Source organism: Desmodus rotundus, chromosome 7 (assembly GCF_022682495.2).
Source record: "Desmodus rotundus isolate HL8 chromosome 7, HLdesRot8A.1, whole genome shotgun sequence".
NCBI lineage: Eukaryota > Metazoa > Chordata > Mammalia > Chiroptera > Phyllostomidae > Desmodus > Desmodus rotundus.
Window position 1 is genome coordinate 21,291,466 of NC_071393.1, and position 17,125 is coordinate 21,308,590.

At 56.0% G+C, this 17,125-nt stretch overlaps 1 protein-coding gene across 2 annotated transcripts in view; it reads right to left on the reverse strand.

The window, feature by feature from the left end:
* Nucleotides 1-17,125, reverse strand: part of ROBO4 (roundabout guidance receptor 4) — a 19,018-nt gene continuing 1,893 nt past the window's right edge. Inside the window, exons 2-19 of one of the 2 annotated variants that reach the window (XM_024557368.4) lie at nt 12,699-12,946; nt 12,031-12,360; nt 11,608-11,765; nt 11,293-11,413; nt 10,869-10,996; nt 10,541-10,769; nt 10,183-10,295; nt 9,618-9,786; nt 9,275-9,460; nt 9,107-9,149; nt 7,092-7,228; nt 6,707-6,970; nt 3,133-3,240; nt 2,819-2,954; nt 2,440-2,673; nt 1,987-2,345; nt 775-980; nt 1-657 (exon numbers count right to left, since the gene is read on the reverse strand). In XM_024557368.4, the coding sequence (XP_024413136.2) occupies nt 823-980; nt 1,987-2,345; nt 2,440-2,673; nt 2,819-2,954; nt 3,133-3,240; nt 6,707-6,970; nt 7,092-7,228; nt 9,107-9,149; nt 9,275-9,460; nt 9,618-9,786; nt 10,183-10,295; nt 10,541-10,769; nt 10,869-10,996; nt 11,293-11,413; nt 11,608-11,765; nt 12,031-12,360; nt 12,699-12,768 (2,943 nt within the window). In that variant the 5' untranslated portion in view covers nt 12,769-12,946 and the 3' untranslated portion in view covers nt 1-657; nt 775-822. Of the gene's footprint in view, nt 658-774; nt 981-1,986; nt 2,346-2,439; nt 2,674-2,818; nt 2,955-3,132; nt 3,241-6,706; nt 6,971-7,091; nt 7,232-9,106; nt 9,150-9,274; nt 9,461-9,617; nt 9,787-10,182; nt 10,296-10,540; nt 10,770-10,868; nt 10,997-11,292; nt 11,414-11,607; nt 11,766-12,030; nt 12,361-12,698; nt 12,947-17,125 lie in introns of both variants that reach the window. The other variant, XM_045192899.3, reaches the window with a different exon arrangement.

Here is a 17,125-nt window from a genome sequence, read left to right on the forward strand (position 1 = left end):
AAGTCATTGCCATTTTATAGCATCAATTCCTTAAGCTCACAGTGACAGCAGTGTGAGGGGGGTGTTTCTGTCCCGCATTCCACGCATCCCTCCCTTCAGCTCCCTCCCTGGGTCTATCTGGAACCTTGGCCTTGGTGCTGAGTTCTGCCTCGTGGCCTCGGGCTCCCTGCCCTGTATTTCCTTTGCAAGGTGCGATGGGAGCGGGGCCCCCCATGGAGCAACGGTCGGGGGGCTGAGGGGAGGCTTGAGGAGCCCTTTCTTCCACAAGCTGCCTCTGTCCCCCAGAAAGACCCCTGGCCCCCCACTTCTCATGATCTTCATGGGTGGGAAGTTAGGAGGCGGGCCGCTCCTGATGCTCAGCAGGCTGGCTGTGGGATTGGACAGAGCAGAGGAAAAGCGAGGGCCTCAGGTGGTGGGAGCTCTCTGCTGCCGAGGCTGCAGGCAGCTTAGCTCTGATCTTGTGTCGTTTCACTGGTTTTCGCAACCAAGGGGGGAGAGCTTTCCTGCAGGCCCGTCAGGCAAGATGTGCCCACTGCAGAGGCGCACAGACCGAGAGCTACGGCCCAGGGCCCAGCTGTCCCTCAGGGCCAGTGGCTGTCAGGAGAGGGAGTTCCCGCTCTCTTCTCGGGGGTCTCAGGGACATGCCTCAGGAGGAGTCTATAGGAGAATCGAACACAGTGGAGTTATCACCCTGCACCTATCTCTCCTGCCGCATCCCAGGCTCCCTTGTGGCTCCTCCTCAGAACCACACAAATGAGGCCGATGGACACTCACTGCCAGCCTTGGGTGCAGGACAGCTGAGATGACTCTCTGGGGAGAGTTCTAGGAGTCCGGGGGCCAGGGAGGCAGCCCCCGTCCCAGTTGCTGGATGTGGTTGCTCTCCACGTCCTCTAGCCAGGCTGACCTCCACTCCCACACGGGCAGGGAGAGGGTGGGCGTCAGGAAGAGGTCATCCCGAGGGGAGGGAGGTGGTGAGGCACCTGTGTGGGGGAGTAGAGATATTTGCGGAGGGCTGGCCTTCACCCCTGGGAACCAGTTTAGGGCACAAAGCCTGAGGCCAACTTAAGGCACCCACCCAACCCTAAACAGAATCTCAACGCAACTTGGCCCGCCAGTCTCAGCGGCCCCAGCCCCAGGGACAGGAGTACAGTCGGTTAGTTTGTTTAGAGAGAAGATCTCCGCCTGGCCTTCTGCCCCTACTCTCCCTTCACTCCCCCACTCCCTGGCACCCTCTTCTCCCTCCAGATGGGAACTTCTGCCCTGGATGCTCCTTGCTCTCTCATTCACCACAAGCCTGGTTGTTTTTCTTGGGGGCAGAGGGTAGAGTTAGGGTTCATAGGATGGGTATGGGGTACTAATAGAGCAGGTGAGGACAGGAACACCAAAGGGGCGGGGGGGGGGGGGGAGCTGACTGCCTCTGTTAACATGGAGACAGTGATCCCACTCTGTTAGACATGAGAAGGGTTGGCCTGGTTGTCCCTCCCCGCAGCCGCGGGAAGGCGAGAAGAAGGGCCTGGAAGCACAGCAGAGGTAAGACAGAAGACAGGACTTCCCACAGCGAGGAGGACCCTGAAACTCTGGGCTAGAGGAGAGGAGAGGCAGGGAACCCCCTCTCCTGGAGGCCCGTGTCTGGGGGAGAGGGAAGGGAATGGTGATGCAACTGGCTGCCTCCAGCCTTTGGACTTGACAGCTTGCCCTTGTCCTCATGGGTGACCTTGGGCAAGGTAATGAAACTGTTTGACTTACAATAGCCTCGCCTGGAGAAGAATAAAGACTATGCCTCATACAGGTGTTGTTATTGGATGTATGTAAAGTGCTTATCATAGAGCCTGAGACGTAGTCATCATTTAACAGAAACTAGCTGCGTTAAGGACAACGACAACCAATGACGAAGACCATGAGTAGGAGGCTTTGCCTCTTGGTTGGAAAGGAGGGGTTCTTATAGGAGCTGTGTCCGCTCCAAGGGGTGGGGGTGATCTAAGGTACCTGTGAAGACACAATCTGCCTCCCTGGGCTCCAGACCAAAGCCAAGGCTGTCCACGGCCACCGCCAGGGCCCGGGCGAAGTGGGCATCGGCGAGGAAGGAGCCATCGGAGGAGCTGACCAGGCTGGCTCTGGCACTGGGGGCGTTGTCCTCGGAGGCTGAGCCCCAGCCATTGGCCAAGGAGCCCTCACTGGGGGTGGGGGTGAGGCAGGGCCGAGGTGGGCACAGCAAACCCCTCACCTCGGACCCTGCCCCTCCTCCGGCCCTGCCCATGTCCGCGAGCTCTGACGCTGTTGGAAAGCTGATGTACCCATAGGTGCTGGGGGGTGAAGGAGCCCTTGGCATGGGAGACACAGCGTTCCTAGGAAGGGGCAAAATGGGAGACAGTGGGTAGGGGGGAGACATTCTGTCTGAGGGAGGGTGGAACGAGGTAGGGTTTTACTCAGGCCACTCACCTGGGGGTCTCCTCACCCTCACTGAGCTCCAGGCACAGGGCTACCTCCTCAGGAGTCAGCACACTGTCCTGATCCTCCCCCAGGGACGACAGTGAAGAGCTGGACAGGCGGCTGGAGGTTGGGCTGGGGCCAGAGAGGGAAGAGGCCTGGTGGCTGGAGTGGCGGAGAGTACTGGAGGGGATGGGGGTTGCTGGCAGTGGGAAGGAGGGGGAAACTTGGGGCTCCACCAAGTGCCTGATTGGGGTAAGACAGAGATGGCAGGGTGGTTAGAGCTATTTTTCAAGTCCTTGTTCACCCCTCCCCCAGCCCCGTCCAAGCTCAGCTAACACCCCCCGCCCCTCAACCCCCAACCCTGCTTTTTGACCCTGTGTCCTCTTACTGGGTCTGTTGATTCTGAGTGGGGGGTCCAGGAGAAGAGAGGGGTGCCGGTGGGAGAGGGCGAGTCAGCTCATTGGAGGAGCCGAGGATCTGTGGTCCCAGGGCCCGCCAGGCAACCAGAGCTCGAGGCACAGCTCCTGGCCATGAGAATGGCAGAAGCCCCATCAGCCCCAGACCCCAGCCTCCCTCTGCCCACCCCTCCCTCAGCTTCCTGTCCCTTCATCCCACCCATCCAGCTTCCTCAAGGACAGGTGAAGCCAGCTATGAGGGCTGGTGGGCCCTGGCACCCCACCTCATCACCTCTCTTCCTCTCACCTGGGCTTTGGGACAGGTTCTTGGAGCCTTTATTCCCCACCTCCCAGACGCAGAGCTCCACAGGGTGGCTGGCCCGGAGCAGCGGGGAGCTGTTGGCCTGGTGCAGCTCTGCAGAGGGAGAGCCAGCCATGAGAGGCAAGTCAGGGTGGGCCTCTCAGACCCCGACCACAGGCTTGGTCTTCAGCCCTGTATTCAATTACACTCTAGGGCCCCTGAACACAGGGAAAAGACGGAAGAACCTCCTCCACCTTTTCCCCACCCCCACTCCCCTTCAGCCTGGCAGCTGTGATAAGGTGGAAGGCGCATTAGGCTTAGAGTCAAAAAATGGGCCCTCATGGCCCAGCCGAGCCACGCACAGCTGTGTGACCTTCGGCAAGCCCATGAACCTTTCTGAGCCTCAGTTTCATTTGTAAGCACCCACCTCAAACGAGGGCTTTTCCCATTAACCAAAAACAGATCAGAGCCCCGGGCAAGAATCAATGAATGAACGCATCAATACATGGAACAACAAAATCGATATTTCTTTCTCTCTCTCCCTCCCTCCCTCTCTCTAAATTCAATAAATAAAAATTAAAAAAACAACTATTCTTGTTTAAATAAAACGTAGATCGGGAAGTTCCTGGCGCCTAATGGCTTTCTTTTCCTTTACTGTGTGCATTCCGGTCTTCCTGGCCTCTGCCCTCACGTGGCCGCTCTTCTCGGCAGTTTTGGCCCTGTGAAGGCACACACACACTCCTTCTTTCCTTGGAGAGAGCCTGTTAATTCCTGTCGTTGACACTGTGACAACCTCAGGTGGTTCTGGCCAGCCCTGCCCTGAGAACCCTGCGCGTCTCTCGCCCTGGGAGATGGGTTGCACGGTGAAATCGTGCTGAATACGGGGGAGACAAAAACAAGTCAGCCCAGGCCAGGCCAGGTGGGATGGGCAGAGGGACGTTAGAAGAGAAATGTGTGTTGGTCTGACCCAGAGAGGCAATGCCCCGCCCATAGATAGATAGTCAATATGTGTTGAATAAATGAGTGGCTGATGGATGCTATTATAGATGCAGATGTGAACATGGATGCATGTGACTCACACAGGTGAATCATGTAGGAGCTGGCAGCTTGCACACTCAGAGACCAGGCTGAGTGAACTCTGACAGTAGAGAAGCTGAGGGAGCTGAAAGAGCAGGCCCAGCTGTGTGCAATGCTTCCTGGTCAGACCAACACCCAAGTGGATCTAAGTTTAAACCAGAGAGGAACTGGGTCATAGAAACAGAAAACAATAGATTTCCCCAAGACCAGGAGCCAGGACACCAAGCAAAGGAGGACAAAGGAGGAAAGAAACAGCCTTCAGATTAGTCCCGTGATCAGAAGCCCAGACCGAAGAGCAGGCAGGAGCTGTCTAGCCTGACCTCACAGAGCTGGGGGCCACCGTGGGCAGTTCGGAGCAGGGGTGAGACTGGGAGCCCACCTGGGCCCCGGGAACCCATGTGTACAGTGGCCAGATCTCTGCCACTGGGGATAAAAACCCACACAATGGCTGGAGTTCCTCTGTCCAAGTTGGCTTTTGTACTTTGGCTGGTTTGGTTTGTATACATTCCCCGTAGCTGTCGTGCAACCTAGGGAGGCTGACTTCAGAGGCTCCAGCTCCGCTATCATCAGCTTCCTCTTCTCTAGTGCCCAGCTTTTTAACGAAGCTCAGAAATGGGGACCCTTGATGGGTGGGGGGTAGCACGGAAAGGGAAGGGAAAAGGCCATGTTCGTTCCGGTCCCTTTCATTTCCTCTAAAGGATTCTGGTAACAAGAAGCCTTCTCCCACTTTGCTTGGAATTACTTGGATTTTAGTTTCAATGTTCTTTGAATAAACTACACAATAAAAATATTTTCAAAGTTAGACCAAATCTCATTGGCTATGTCTGAATTGCAATACACATTGGTTTGAAATAATGAGGATATTCAGTCTCTGTATCTGGCAAAGTACACAGAACTAAGAACCTGATGTAACAGGTGAGACACGAGAGAGTGCAGTTGTGATATCGACCGTGGAGAAAAACCCCAGCTAAGGTCGAACAATAAGAAAAAGGAGTCAGTAAGTTGAGGGGAGCAGTGAGAGCCAGCCAGTTTTAGAAAATGAAGCGTCACCAGCCTGGGACCAGGGGACAGCAGGAGGGCCAAGGCCATGGCTGTGGACAAGATCAGAGCATGACCTTGCCATATAGCTGCTGAGGTCCAGGGAGGCAGAGGTGGGCCAGGTCTCCACCAGTCCACAGGGGTCACTGTGGTCCACCCGTCCTGGACAGTGGTGGGGTGGGGCTGGGCTGAGGAGACGCATGGCAAACGGAGGACCTAAACCCCTGAGGGACGTTAGGAAGCCTCATCTCAGAACTGGAACCTTTCTTAAGAATCGACGGCAGAAAACTCCTCACCCTTTTCCAGTAGTATTAATGCTCTAAGAAGGGCTTTACGCTACATTCAAGGCCACGCCGTTCTCTTTCGGGGAGCTGGTTTCTAAACGAGATTTACGCAACCTCTTTTTAGTTGGTATTGTATTGCCACCGAGAATTTCTAATGCGAAGGCTTTGAGGCAAAGCTGGGGGGAAAAATGCCAGCTTCACTAATATTTAGTGTAATAAAATTTTGAATATTGGATAAGCTCTTCATTACTCTGGATCTGTATTTGTCTTAATAAAAGTTCGATTATAAGGTTTGAGAAAATTGGCTGTTGGACATTTGTAAATCTCCCTAATCAGTAAAGAGGGCCCGTGAAGAGAGCAGATGGGGAGCAGGCCAAGGTTCAGAGGCGGGGGAAAGGAGTCAGCGAGAGGGCAGGATTTCCCGAGGACGCTCCCAGGGAGGCCAGTGTGGCCTTTGGGGGCAGACCTCGCTGACTTCTGCAGCTTACTGATGGGACATTTTGAACAAGTTACCCAGTTCTGCTCCTCTTTCTCTATCTGTAAAGTCCGAGAAATCTACCAAGCCAGCATGTCGTGAGGATTCAATGATGTAAAGATAAGGAAAGCACCTAATGCAGTGGTTGCTAAAGGAACAGGGCCTGGAATTATTTCTCTCTGGGAAGTCAGAGCGGGCTGCTGGAAGACGGGGACGTTTGGCAGAAAGGGAGTAGCCCTTCTCAGGGGAGCCGGGCCTGGCAGGCTCCTGTGCAGTTGGTCACGGGAGCAGGGGCTTCGTGCCAGCACTGTTCACATTCTGCCAGGTTCTAGAAAGACTAGTGTGCCAGTCAGGCACTTTCCTTAGGCTTTGAGCCCTTAGAGGTCAAGGACTGTATCTTGGGTCTCTTGGGTCCCTGTGTCTGGCATATAGTTGTGCTTACTAAATGTTTGTTGAGTTGAGTTGACCACAGAAGCAGGGCCCCCTACTGGCGTGGCCAAAGTGAAACATGAATGCCGTGTAAGGAAAAACTGAGGCCAGTGACTCCTAGCAGAGTGCTTTGGTGGTGGGCACCCCCAGGATGGGAGAATGAAAGCCGAGGGTGGGGTGGTACCTATGCCCGTCTTCAAGCTACATACCCCCTCCCCCCTCCCCTGGTCCCTCCTCCCACCTACGCCAGGCTGGGCTCTGTCTTCCCTATCCTTACCCTGCTTCTTTTTGGCTTTCCAAGCCTCTGCAGGGGCCCCAGAAAGGCGTGGGGAGGAGAGCCCCCTGCGGCCGCTGAGGCTGTCTGAACTGGCCCAGGGGCTGGAGAGCCGGGCCAGCTGGGCGGGGTGATGCCTGATAGTTGAGGCCTGGGGGCTTGGCCGGGCTGCAGGGCTGGCGGGCACCTCAGCGATGAGTGAGCCATAGAAAGTCCTGGTGTCAGGAAGCAGGGGCACACCAGGGCTGCGGGGATCCCAGGAGATCACTGCAGCAAAAAACGACAGGAGGCTAATATTACAGTGAACTCATCCTGTAGCCCCCGTCCCTCCCCAGAAGTGGGGTGTCTGCTCCACTGCTGGCCCTGGGCCCCCACTGGGCAGGCTCACGGGAGCGGCGATGGTCTAGTGGGTCCCGGGGGTCCACTCCCAGCCGGCTGCTAAGGCTGCTGCTGCTGCTCAGGTCCCGAGAGCCCGAGGTGGACCGCCAGGTGTCTGCCAGCCAGGGAGAGCCACTGTGATCCATCCTGCTGTGGTGGAGCAGTGGGAGGTGGGGGGAGCATGAGAAACGAGGGGTGAAGTGAGAACCAGAGGGTAGCTGGAGGGGCTGAGGGGATGGTGGCGGAGGCTTTATTCTGCCTACTTTTCACAGCCCTTCTGACTCCTTACAACCTCCACCCCAAACTCAGTGTCCTTAGCTATTCTGGAATCAGAGGACGTCCAGGTTGCCCAGAGCTAGGAGGTATTAAAGAGAAACAGCTGTGTGCTAAAATAAAAAGAACATGTATCGGGAGCCAGACAAACTCGGTTTGAAAATGCCCGTCTGCTGCAGCCCAGCTGTGCAGCCCTGGGACTAAGCTTGTCGGCCTCCCTAAGCCCCAGTTTCTGCTTCTGTAGAAGTAACAACCTTCGGCGCACGACTGATGCTGCGAGCTGGAGTGAAATGTGGCAGAGTAGGAGCTTGCCACGTGAATGTTCACCTCTCCCTCTAGTCTGCTTCCCTTTGGACGGGGTCGGGGTGTGCTGGCTGCCTGAGTGGTCTTTCAACAACAGGGATCAGAGTGAAGTACTTCTCTGCCCAAAACCTTCGGTGGCTCCCCATTTACCCAGAGAGAGCCCAGCTGCCTAGCATGGCTCCAGGGTCTTTGCTGGCCTGGCTTCCAGCTCCCCAGCCTTATCCTTTGCTCTTACTCGGCTCGCACGCTGTGCCCCAGCCAGACCAAATGGTTTTCTTTCCCTGTGATGGCAGAGGCTACTTCTGGCTGCCCTCTTTGGCCTTTTCCTTCTTACTGTCCGGGTACATGTGACATCTTCCTCCCGTATTTCCCCACCCTAGCCTCCGCCATGTATCTTGCACAGGCTGTGCACTTCCAGCTGTGGTTGCATTCACACACTAGCATGGATGTCTCTGTCTGGACTGAGTTCCCGGCAGACGGAGACTGTTCAAAAGGAATGAATGACTCTCCCTCAAGGTCAGGGATAAAGTCCCGGGGAGGAAGGGCAGAGAAAGTTCAGGGCAGAGCAGACAGAGCCCAGGAGTCACTAATGAGAAAGGCCGGTGAGCACAGAACAACGCAGGAACACAGCACCGGCTTGGGACCTTGCTCCGAGCTGAGAAACTGACAGCAAAATGGCCTGGCACATAGTAGGTGCTCAATAAGCTTCTGTTGAAAGGTGCAGACCCGGGATGTGAAACCTCCCAGAGGAAATCTAATGGCATAAAGAGCAGGAGGATGTGGGAAGAGAAATGGTTATTTAGTGTAAAGCTCATCCAGCAGGAGGAGAAAGGATGCTTTCTTTCTCTGTATTTTGTCTCGTACCTGCAGGCAGCCAATCACATTTGGAGCAGAAGTACCTGCAACTCCCGGTTGCTGAGAACAAGGAGTAAGAATCTACGCTGTAGGGGCAGAGTGCCCTCTCCCGGAACAGGCAGGTGGGTGGGTTATCGTGAAGGAAAGACGGCTCCATAGGTTGAGTGATTTACCGAAAGCAAAGGCACTGCTAGGTGAACACTGAGCGGATGGAGAAAATCAGAAATTAGGCTGGTCCTGCCGGGCTGGGTATTCTCCACCCAGGAGATTAGTCAGCAAGAAAGCGTAGTCAGTACATTAGTGAGAGAGAGGCTGGCACCAGGAGCACTGGATTAGGAGTCCAGCAGGCCAGCTGCGTGGCCTTGGGCAAAGTCACTTAAGTTTATGACTCTCAGTTTACTCTCCTGTCCAGTGGAGTGACAGCAACATCATTGAAAGCGAACATAAGTCTCACTTGGAGTCGAGGAGAGATCCGGGGCGAGGACTCCACACTGCCTGGAGTATAGGGGACTCCGTCCAATTCTCTGTCCTAGCTCCACTAACCCTTGTCCCCTGTCCCTCCCTCACCTCAGGCCACCCCCTGTCACCTCTCACCTGTGTTTTAGGATGGCGTCCTCACTGGTGTATCTGTACAGACCTGATTGGGGGCAGGAAAAAGGCTAAGTCAAGAGTCCCCAGCACCAGGCTGGAGAGCTCACCCCCCACAGTGCTCTGACGGGAACCAGGGGTCCTGGCCACCCGCAGTCCACTTCACAGTCTCACCTGGGCCCAGGCGCACCGCAGCTCGGCGCCGGCAGTGGACACACACAGCGATGCCCAGCAGCAGCAGCCAGAGCGCAACGCCCCCGGTGGCAATGACCTCTGGACGCCTCAAGGTGGCTCTCAGCTGCTCCAGGGTCCACGGACCAGGGTCACTGGGTTCTCGGGCGGCTTGCTCCATGGCCTGCTCTGTATGGGATTGGAGCTCAGGGGTAGGGGCAGGGGAGGCACTGGGAGTCGGGCAGAGAAGGGACAGGGGCTGGAAATGGGAGATGGGCGCAGGCAGAGAGGAAGGTGGGGATTGGGGCTGAGGGGTACAAGGGGGACCTGTGGATGCCGCCCTCACCTAAAATGAGGCAGACGGGGCTGCTGGGCTCCCCAGCCCCAGCCCCAGTGACTGCGGCCACCTGCACACAGTAGGAACCTGGCGACTGGGTGGCAATCTCCAGCTGGGTCTGCTCCCCTGCCACCGTCCAGTTGGTTGGGGTCGATGAGGTGTTGCCCAGGGTCCACACCTGAGGACAAGAAGCAGGGGTGAGCAGCGTCCCTGGGGCACCGTCCCAGCTGCTAAGCCTCTGCGATCAGACTCTGGTCCGGTGGCCATCCTGCTTGCCGTTTACCGGGGGACAGTCCCTGCTCCACTTGCACCCACACTTCGGTCCCTGTCCTGTGCCCTACATTTCCGACTCTAACCTCACTGTCCACATCTGTAAGTTGGGGGTAAGAGCCCAGGCGGGCTGAGATGAGGTGCGGTCAGATCGGTAGCCACTTGGCAGTGTCTGGCAGGCACTCACTTAGCAGCAGGAAGTGTTCCTTGCTTTCTCAGAGCCCAGCGCAAGGGTGTGCAGGATGCCGGGGGAGAGGGAGGTGCTGCCACCGCTAGGAAGGGGTGTGTCAGCCTGTGGGCGCACCTGGTAGCCACGGAGGATGCCATTGTGGTTCTCAGCCGGTGGTGGCACCCAGGTCACAAGGATGCTGCCATTGCCAGGTTTGAGGGTCACCTCCTGAGGAGGGGCACTGGGCACTGGGGAGAGGGAGCCAGGCTTTTAGGAATGCTGAGGGAGAGGACTCGGGGAAAGAGCTGGGATGGAAACACAGGGCCAGAGGCCACACTGATGGCAATGCGACCTCTGCTCGCCTGACCAGAGCAGGAGGGAGTCCAGGAGCAGGACCCCCCCCCCCAGCCTGGAAAGGGACAGTCTTCCAGGGCCCCCAGACAAGAAGGGACCAGAGGGCCTGTTATAGGGTCCCCGGGCATCTGTCCCTGACCTTGTTCGGGCAGCCTCAGGAGCAGCACGTTGCTGTCAGGGCCACGAGCCCGGCCGGAGGATGGCCTCACCTTGAACTCGTAGTCTTGGCCCCAGTGGAGGCCCCCCAGCTCCGCACTCTGCCAGCCCGCCAGCAGGGCCTCTGCCCATGGGGCGGCCTGGCCTCCAGGTACCGTCTGGGCCCTGAACAGCGCTGTGTAGGACTGAGCGGGCGCAGCAGGGCCGCTCACCTGGGAAAGCATCCGGAGAAAGGCACAGGGCTCAGGGACTCGTGACCGGTCCTTTCCTGAGCTCTGGCCTGGCTCCTACCCCTGGATGCGGGGCCTCACCTTCCAGCTGAGCCACACAGCAGGCCCAGCCTTGGTGCCCTTTGAGGGATCCGGGTTCAGCAGGGTCACGTTTTCTAGGTGAATGCGCACAGCCAGAAGCTCCAGGGGCTCCCTGTAGCCCTGAGGCTCTGTGGGAGAATGAGGCTGGGGTGGGTCTACAGGCCCAAGTGAAGGAAGGAGGAGCAGAGCACCCCTTAGCCGCCGAGAAACCCAAACCCCCAGGTGGCCCAGGACTAGAGCACAGCTATGTCCACTTCAGGCTGGGGAAACCTCCTCTGCAGTGGGATCCCCACCACTCGGATGCTGGCCCCAGCATGAGCCCCACATACCCCGACCTCAGCCCCAACCAGACCACACCAGCCTAACTGGACTCCCACCCACACCCCTTGCCACACTGGCCCTGACGTCAGCTACCCTCCCTTACCCTGGACCGTCACCCTGGCTGCCCGGCTCTCCCGTTGTCCTGCGTTGTTGGTGGCCATACACATATAGGTCCCTTCATCACTCTTCTCTGTTCTAAGCATCATCAGGGAGCCCCTGGACACCTGTCAGGGCCAGGTGCATCGTGAGTCACCCACGTGGGGAGGGGCTCTGCCTGCGGAGGGAAGCTTAAGGCCTCACTGCCTTCCTTTCCTCAAATGCTGCAGGGGACTTGAGGTGGGAAGGGGGGTCAGTGCCTCGGGGTATGCCCAGGAGTGCCCAGGACAAGAGGAGACATGGGGAAGGGAGCTACACTCACCGTGTGCCGCCCCGGCTGGAGGGCCAGTGGTTTTCCATCCTTCCACCACGAGACTGTGGGCTCTGGGTGGCCCCAGGGCGGCCCACATTTCAGGATCACTGGCTCGCCCACCGTGGCCACTGTGTCCTGAGGCTGGATCTGGAAATCCTCCCGAAGGACTGTGGGGAGGATGGAGGCTCTGCAGGGAGCAGTGTCCAGTCCTCCCCTCCCCAAAGGCCCCCTCGGTGTCCCCTGCCACACCTGCCCCATTCTGACTCGTATACACTCTCAGAGCCCCACCTCCCAAGGGTTCCATCCGGGGCCACTCCATCCTCTGTTTACCAGCCTGAGCCGCCCCTCACAGATAGCCCCTCAAACTTCCCTCGCTGCCGGCATTTCACCACAGCTGTGCCCTGCGCGCCGGCCTCCCCTCCCAGGCCTCACCAGGCACAGACAGCCGGGCACCACGGCTCACGGCTGTGCCCAGCTTGTTGCTGGCCTCACACGTGTAGATGCCCAGGACTGTGGAGAGGGCCTGGCTGTTGTGAGCACGTCCCCGGGCGGGGGGCTGATACAGCAGCAGGGTTCCATCAGGGAGGAGGTTGTGTACGTCCGGGGGCCCCATGCTCAGGGGCTGCCCGTTCAGTAGCCAGCGGATGGTGGGAGGTGGCTGGCCTGAGGCTCGGCAGCTCATCTTGGTGGGGCCAGGGTCCTGGAGCAGCTGGTCCTGTGGGTGGACTATGATCTGGGGTGGGGAGTCCTGGGCCATGCCTCCTGGAAGGGAAAGGAGGTGGAGCCTGGTCTGACTGCCCTCCCCTCCCCCGCTTCCCCTGCATGCCTTGTCTGCCCTCTCTCATCTGAGGATGAATTCCCAAATAACAACCTAGCTGAAAGGGGAGCAGGAGTTTTGAACTCTCAATCTGTCTGTCTCTCTGTCTTACACACACACACACACACACACACACACACACAATCATCATCATCATCATCATCATCATCATCTCTGGTGCCCCTACAGTAAAAGGGAGGCAAAGGAGCAAGGGGGCCTCTTCTTCCCTGGCCAGGCCGTGGATCGAGGAAGCTTGGGCTAGGAGAGGGGACGCCACACTCACCGGTGCTGAGCAGAAGCAGGAGAGGCAGGGGCCACTGGAGCCCAAGGAGGCCCGCCCCTCCGGAGCCCATGGCTGCTCTCAGGTCTCTGTCCTGGTCGCCAGCACTTTGTCCTGTTGCTCTGAGCTCATAGCCAGGGAAGGAGGGGCAGGCCGGGCCAGTGCTGGGTGTTTGCGGCTGAGACTGCCCGGGAGGGAAGCAGCTTTGAGGAAACCGATGCTTCCTGCCTGGCCCTCGGTGCCTTGAAGAACTGGGAGGGGCCCAGAGGAGAGAGACTCTCTGACCTTGACCGTTTAGCCATAACCCCTGACTTCAACCCCAGCCCTAAGGTTTACCTGGTGACCTAGTCTGGGATTTCTTTTCTCTTTTTTGATTTTATTTGTTTATTTTTAGAGAGAGGAAAGGAGGGAGAATGAGAGGGAGAGAAATATCGATCGGTTGCTTCTTGTACGTGCTCCCCATTGGGGACTGAACCCTCAACCCTGGAACGTACCCTGACCGGGAATTGATCCGGTGACCTTTTGATTTGTGGGACAACGCCCAAACCACTGAGCCACACCAGTCAGGGCTAGTCTGGGATTTATCAAAGGTAATCCTCACACTAAGCAAACCTCTAACCACAGCCTTGATCCTTAAACCCTAAGCCTCCATTTAAACTTTGAATCCCCACCCTTATTCCTTTGCTTCCGAGTGACCCTGGCTACAGTGGAACAGAAACCCAGAGGTGGAAGTTCTGGGCACAGCACAAAGGAGCTGAGGGCAGAGGAAAGTGGGCTATGGGCTGAGGAAACTAAGTGGGGTGGAGCGGTCAATCCTTGGTCCACTCCCCAAGGATAGATGGGGCTGGGGTGGGGGTAGGACAGAAGACAGGAAGGATTCAGAGGCTCTGGACAAGCTGGGGCGGCCACCGTGTATTCCTATTCAGCTCGGAGACAGGTGAAATAAGCTTCTGGGAGAGCTTGGGCACGTTCCTTAACCCCCACAAGTCACTCTCCTTACCTGCAAGGGGTAATAATAACTGTAGTGTGTACCTTGATGGCCGGAATGAGAATGAAATGAGATAAAACATAACTCACGTAGTGCAGTCACCTAATGCATTATAAGCGATCAGCGAGTTTAGCCAATATTGTTATTTTCATGCACGCTCCATCACTGCGACTATTCAAGCATCCTCGGCAGGGATACTTTTCAGGCCCTGGAATGGTGGTTAGAGTCAACGGTCTTGGAGTCTTTCCAGCCCTGAAACCCTGTGTCTGCTGCAGACAGGCCTGTAGCTTCTGAGCCCGCGATGTCAGTGCTCACACCAGCCCCCTCCGTAGAGAGAGGCTGCATTCTCTTCTCAGAGCCCACCACCTCCTGTTTACAGGTCTCTTCCTCCCAAATCTGGAATCTCAGTCATTTCCTGGAGCTGTTCCCGGAAAGCCAAGGCTGGGCTCTGGGGGCTCAAAGGAAGATTGTCCAGCCTTTGTTTCCAATTGTTCCTGGCCAGCTCCTCAGAGGGGCCCCTAACCCAGCTGACTCCCTCCCTTCCTCCCCTTCCCAGCCTGGCCTCACTGCCAGCCACAGCCCTAACAGCCTATCAAGGGTTGGGAAGGCCCCCTTTACAGCTCCTCTTTCCACTCAAATGCAGACCAAGACTGATGGAGACAATTGAAGCAAGAGAACACCCTGGTTTCAACAACCTGTGCGTGTCCATGGGGGCAGGGGGGGCGGCGGTGGTGGTGGTTAGAATAGAGTGAAAATAACAGGGTGACAGAGCTGGAAGGGTGGGAATTGGGGTCAGAGAGTAAGCTTGGTGTTTCAGAGGTGGAGGAGCTAAGGGCAGTGACAAAGTCCACCCCACGAGCGCCAGGCGGAGTGGAGTAGAGTGTATCGGGCCACGGATCTGCAGACCCAGGGTGACGAAGTGGGTATTCCTATGGACACCGAAGTCGGCCAAGGACGTGGTAAGGCAGATGGATTTAGTGCGCACACTGACAGCTGCAGCTTCCTGGATGCAGAGCCCCGAAGGCTGCCTGGCCCCGACTGCGTGCTCCGCAGGAATGCTGCGGTCTGCCGTCCCTCGTCAGTCTCTTCTGCTCATGCGCTGGACTTGTGGAGATGAGCCAAGTTCTCTGCTAACGATATAATGTGTATAATCCAGAAAGATGGTGTGAACTTCCCTCAGGGGAAAAGATGGCGAGTGCCAAAGGAATTCAGATTCATGGCTAGCCCTGTCCTCAGTCGAGTGAGAACGGACAGGTGATGCAGCAGCGAGGAGAGGTGGCAGGGTGGTACTGCAGGAACAGAGCCCCAGAGGCTATGGCGGCCTGAGCGCCGGCCCCTGCCCCACAGTCCCGGCCTCATCCCTGGAGATCGCCTGCATTGCGTTGCGCTGCTTTTTACCCCACTGCATTCTGCCGCGTTGTATTGCCTCGCATTGCATTCCATGACTCTGCATTCCACCGCATTCCATTCCAGCCTCTCCATCCCCAGGCTCTGGAGAGCCAAGTGCTAAGAACCGATGGGGATAGAAGGGGCCAATGCCTCTGAGCTATTTCTGTAGCACGTGAGGGCTCCTTCCCCTTACTTGGTTCAAGCATTGAAGGCACTCAGGGATCCAGGGAGCGATGGCCAAGGGGAATTCCCAACAGTAAGGTGAGTCTGGAGAGCTCCCAGAGACCACAGTGCTCATTTCCCACATCCTGACTGTTTCCTTTCCACGCACTGAGGAAGAGCTGACTGCATGGGTCAAAAGGACACTTAGTCACTGGGGGTTGCCGTCAATCTTGAGGAAGCTCTGCTCCTTGCCCAGGTTATGTGCTGACCCAGTGACCAACTGCGAGAGTACCTTGCATTCCTCTCTGGTTTTAAAGTTTTGTGTTTTGTGAGTGACTCATAGCTGCTTGTAAGAGGGGAGAGAGAGGACAGGGGTGGAGTGCCCTTCCCCAGGACCTTCCAGAGGAAATTTTTCCACCTCTGGCTCCGGCCTTCTTATTTCATGTTCTCTGATGATACAGCCAGGGAGGTCTGCTGGCCAAGCTGATGGGGCAAAAGGCAAGAATTCCGGGGGGACTGAAGCCAGGTTGAGATCCCGGAACCACAAGCAGAGAGACCTTGAATAAGTCACATAACCTCTCTGAGCCCTACTTCCCTTGTCTGTGAAATGTCTGTACGCACCCGCAACCTTTCGGTGTACAGGATGGCGCTCCAGCCACCTGAGCCACCCGGCCAGGGCTCTCCTTTCGGATTTTAAAGAAAATCCCTACCCTAGAGTCAAAACTATGCTGACATATTGTCTTCTTAAAGTGCAATTTTTTCACGTGCAGTCTTTGATCTATCACTAATTGATTATTTTATATGGCTTGAAGTAGGGATACATTTTGTTTTCCAGGTAGTAACCAATAATCCCAGCACTACTTATCGCTCAGTACCGGTCAGTGCCTGGTAATGATTTCTCAGTCACACATCAAATGTTCATATCGGTAGAGCTTGTTTCACTGGTCTATTTGTCCGTTCCTGTGTGAACACGCACCGCAGGACCTCAATTACTGGAGCTGTATAAGAAGTTCTGACGTTGTCCTATAAGCCGCAAAGGGTTTTTTTCTTTTTCTTTTTTTTTTGTAAAGCAAGTGCCTTACTGAAGCTTTGATTTCCAAGGCATCTATTTCAGAGTGGCATCCGCTTCAATGGAGGCTTTTAAAATAAACACATTGCCAGCCACACTGGAGACAAAGGGCCAGGCTGCCTCCCCCTGCTGAGTTTTCTTTGTTTTAGAGATCGTGACTGATTCAGTAACTGACCATTTTGGGCCACTTGTTGATGTTTTTTTCTTCCCTGCTTTCAATTTCCTCTCTTATGTTTTAAATTCACCAATCAAGAGTGATCCCAGGCAGCACTTGGCCCCCAAACTTGCTATGTGGCCCCAGGGGCGTGGGGGGGGGTGCTGTGTGATTTCCAGGTCCTGGGAGTAATGACCTTTATTTTTTCAAAGTTTCTTGGTGGCTTTTGCCGAAGGGCATCTTGCATTCGTAGTAAGAACCGAGAAGCTGGGTCCAACCACAACATCGGTTCCCAATACTCCGAGGGTGACACAGAACAGGTATCCGGTGGCTGATCCCTGCCCCCTTCTTTCTCAGAAGTGTCTTGGCTATTTTTGCGCCTTTCAGCTTGTCCTTGAAAAGCTTATAGAATTGACTGAATACATAGAAAGAACCGATACTGTATAACATTAACTCTTCCTACTCATGGACATGCCTACCTCCTTCTTTATTCAGGCCATCTTTAATGCCTTTTGATAAAGTTTTATAATTTGCTTTATATATAGATCTTCCGCACAAGTTGTGAAATGTATTCTTAGCTAACTTGTTAAACCTCCTGTTGAGATTATTTGCAAAGATTGTTGCGACAATCCCTACCATTCGGTATGCTTGTCCCTTTGCAACGCTTC